This window comes from Nestor notabilis, unplaced genomic scaffold (genome assembly GCF_000696875.1).
Source record: "Nestor notabilis isolate BGI_N333 unplaced genomic scaffold, ASM69687v1 scaffold4098, whole genome shotgun sequence".
NCBI lineage: Eukaryota > Metazoa > Chordata > Aves > Psittaciformes > Psittacidae > Nestor > Nestor notabilis.
In genome coordinates, this window is record NW_009941376.1 from 1,325 (window position 1) to 2,554 (window position 1,230).

Sequence of the window (1,230 nt, forward strand, 5' to 3'; positions counted from 1 at the left end):
AAAAGGAAGGCGAACCCCCTCGGCAGCAGGTCTCCATCGAGGAGATCCTGGAGGAGCAGCGCGTGGAGCAGCAGGCCAAGCAGGAGTCGGAGAAGCTGAAGGTGCAGGCGCTGAAGGAGCGGGGCCTCTGCGTCCCACGGGCAGACACCCTGGATGAGTACTGACCCCTCATCCCGACGGGAGCCCCGGGAGCTGCGGCGCTCTCCGTGCTCCCACACGGGGCTTTCTGTGGCACAGATAACTGTAAAGAGAAGGAAATGATGCCTTTGGCTCCTCTCCTTGCGGAGAAGGAGGAGGAGGGAAGGCAGCCGCCTGCCCCGGGCACCGGGGAGCGCACGTCTTTGTGTTCAGAGGAAAACCACTTGGGTCCTTTTGGGTTGGTTTTGCTTTTTTTCCTCCTCACATGACTCTGGGTGAGAGTTTTTCCCTTGACCTGTAAATAAATCCTCAGTCTCCACAGCAATGGGTCTGCCTGTGTTCCCCTCCACCCGCATCCCAGCTCCCCTGGAACAGGGAGTGGGATCTGGTACCCCCACAGCTGAGCCCACTAATCACCTAATTACTGCTAATGAAGAGCTGCTGCTCCTGGGGCACCTCCTCACCTCAGTGCTCTGGAGGGGCTGCAGCAGGTCGGAGAGTCCTTTGTGTGGAGCTTGTCCCCATCCCGTTTGGAGCCAGCGGGAGAGGCTGGATTGGGATTGGCTTTGGGCAGGAAAGAGCAAACCTCGGTGGTGAGTGGAGGGTTCTCCCTGTGCAGCCTCTGTCAGCTCATTCCCTGTGCTGAGGGCTCCCCATGAGGAGGTTCTTCTCTTCCCAAGCACCTCGGGTTTGGCAGGATGAGCCCAGCTCGCACTGAGTACACTCAGTGAAGCCCCCATAGCCGGGGCTGGGCTCCCCCCTGCCCCACAGCTCCCTCCTGGTGGTGGGTGGGCTTTGCCCGGGTGGGACACGGTGAGTTCAGGCGGAGAAAAGGCAAAACAAGGAAAAGCCATTTGTGCTTTAACAACAGTAGAAGAAAAGGGGGGTTGGAGCTGTGGGGGACCCCAATCCCCTGCGAGGACGCGGCTGATTTTGGGGTGAGAAGGGTCCTGTCCCCAGGATGAGGGCTGGGTCCCTGCTTCCCTCCGTGACCGCATGGGCAGGATTGGAGCCACCTTCGCCAAGGCCTGTGCTGGGACACACAAGGATTGTGCATATTCCTTTACTTTGAGGTCCCCATCACAGAGTTGA

At 59.5% G+C, this 1,230-nt stretch overlaps 1 protein-coding gene across 1 annotated transcript in view; it reads left to right on the forward strand.

Annotated features, from left to right (window-relative positions):
* Positions 1–164, forward strand: part of LSM1 (LSM1, U6 small nuclear RNA associated) — a 1,028-nt gene extending 864 nt beyond the window's left edge. The window contains exon 3 of the mRNA XM_010020847.1: positions 1–164. Coding sequence (XP_010019149.1) covers positions 1–164 — 164 coding nt within the window.
* Positions 165–1,230: the final 1,066 nt, after the last annotated feature.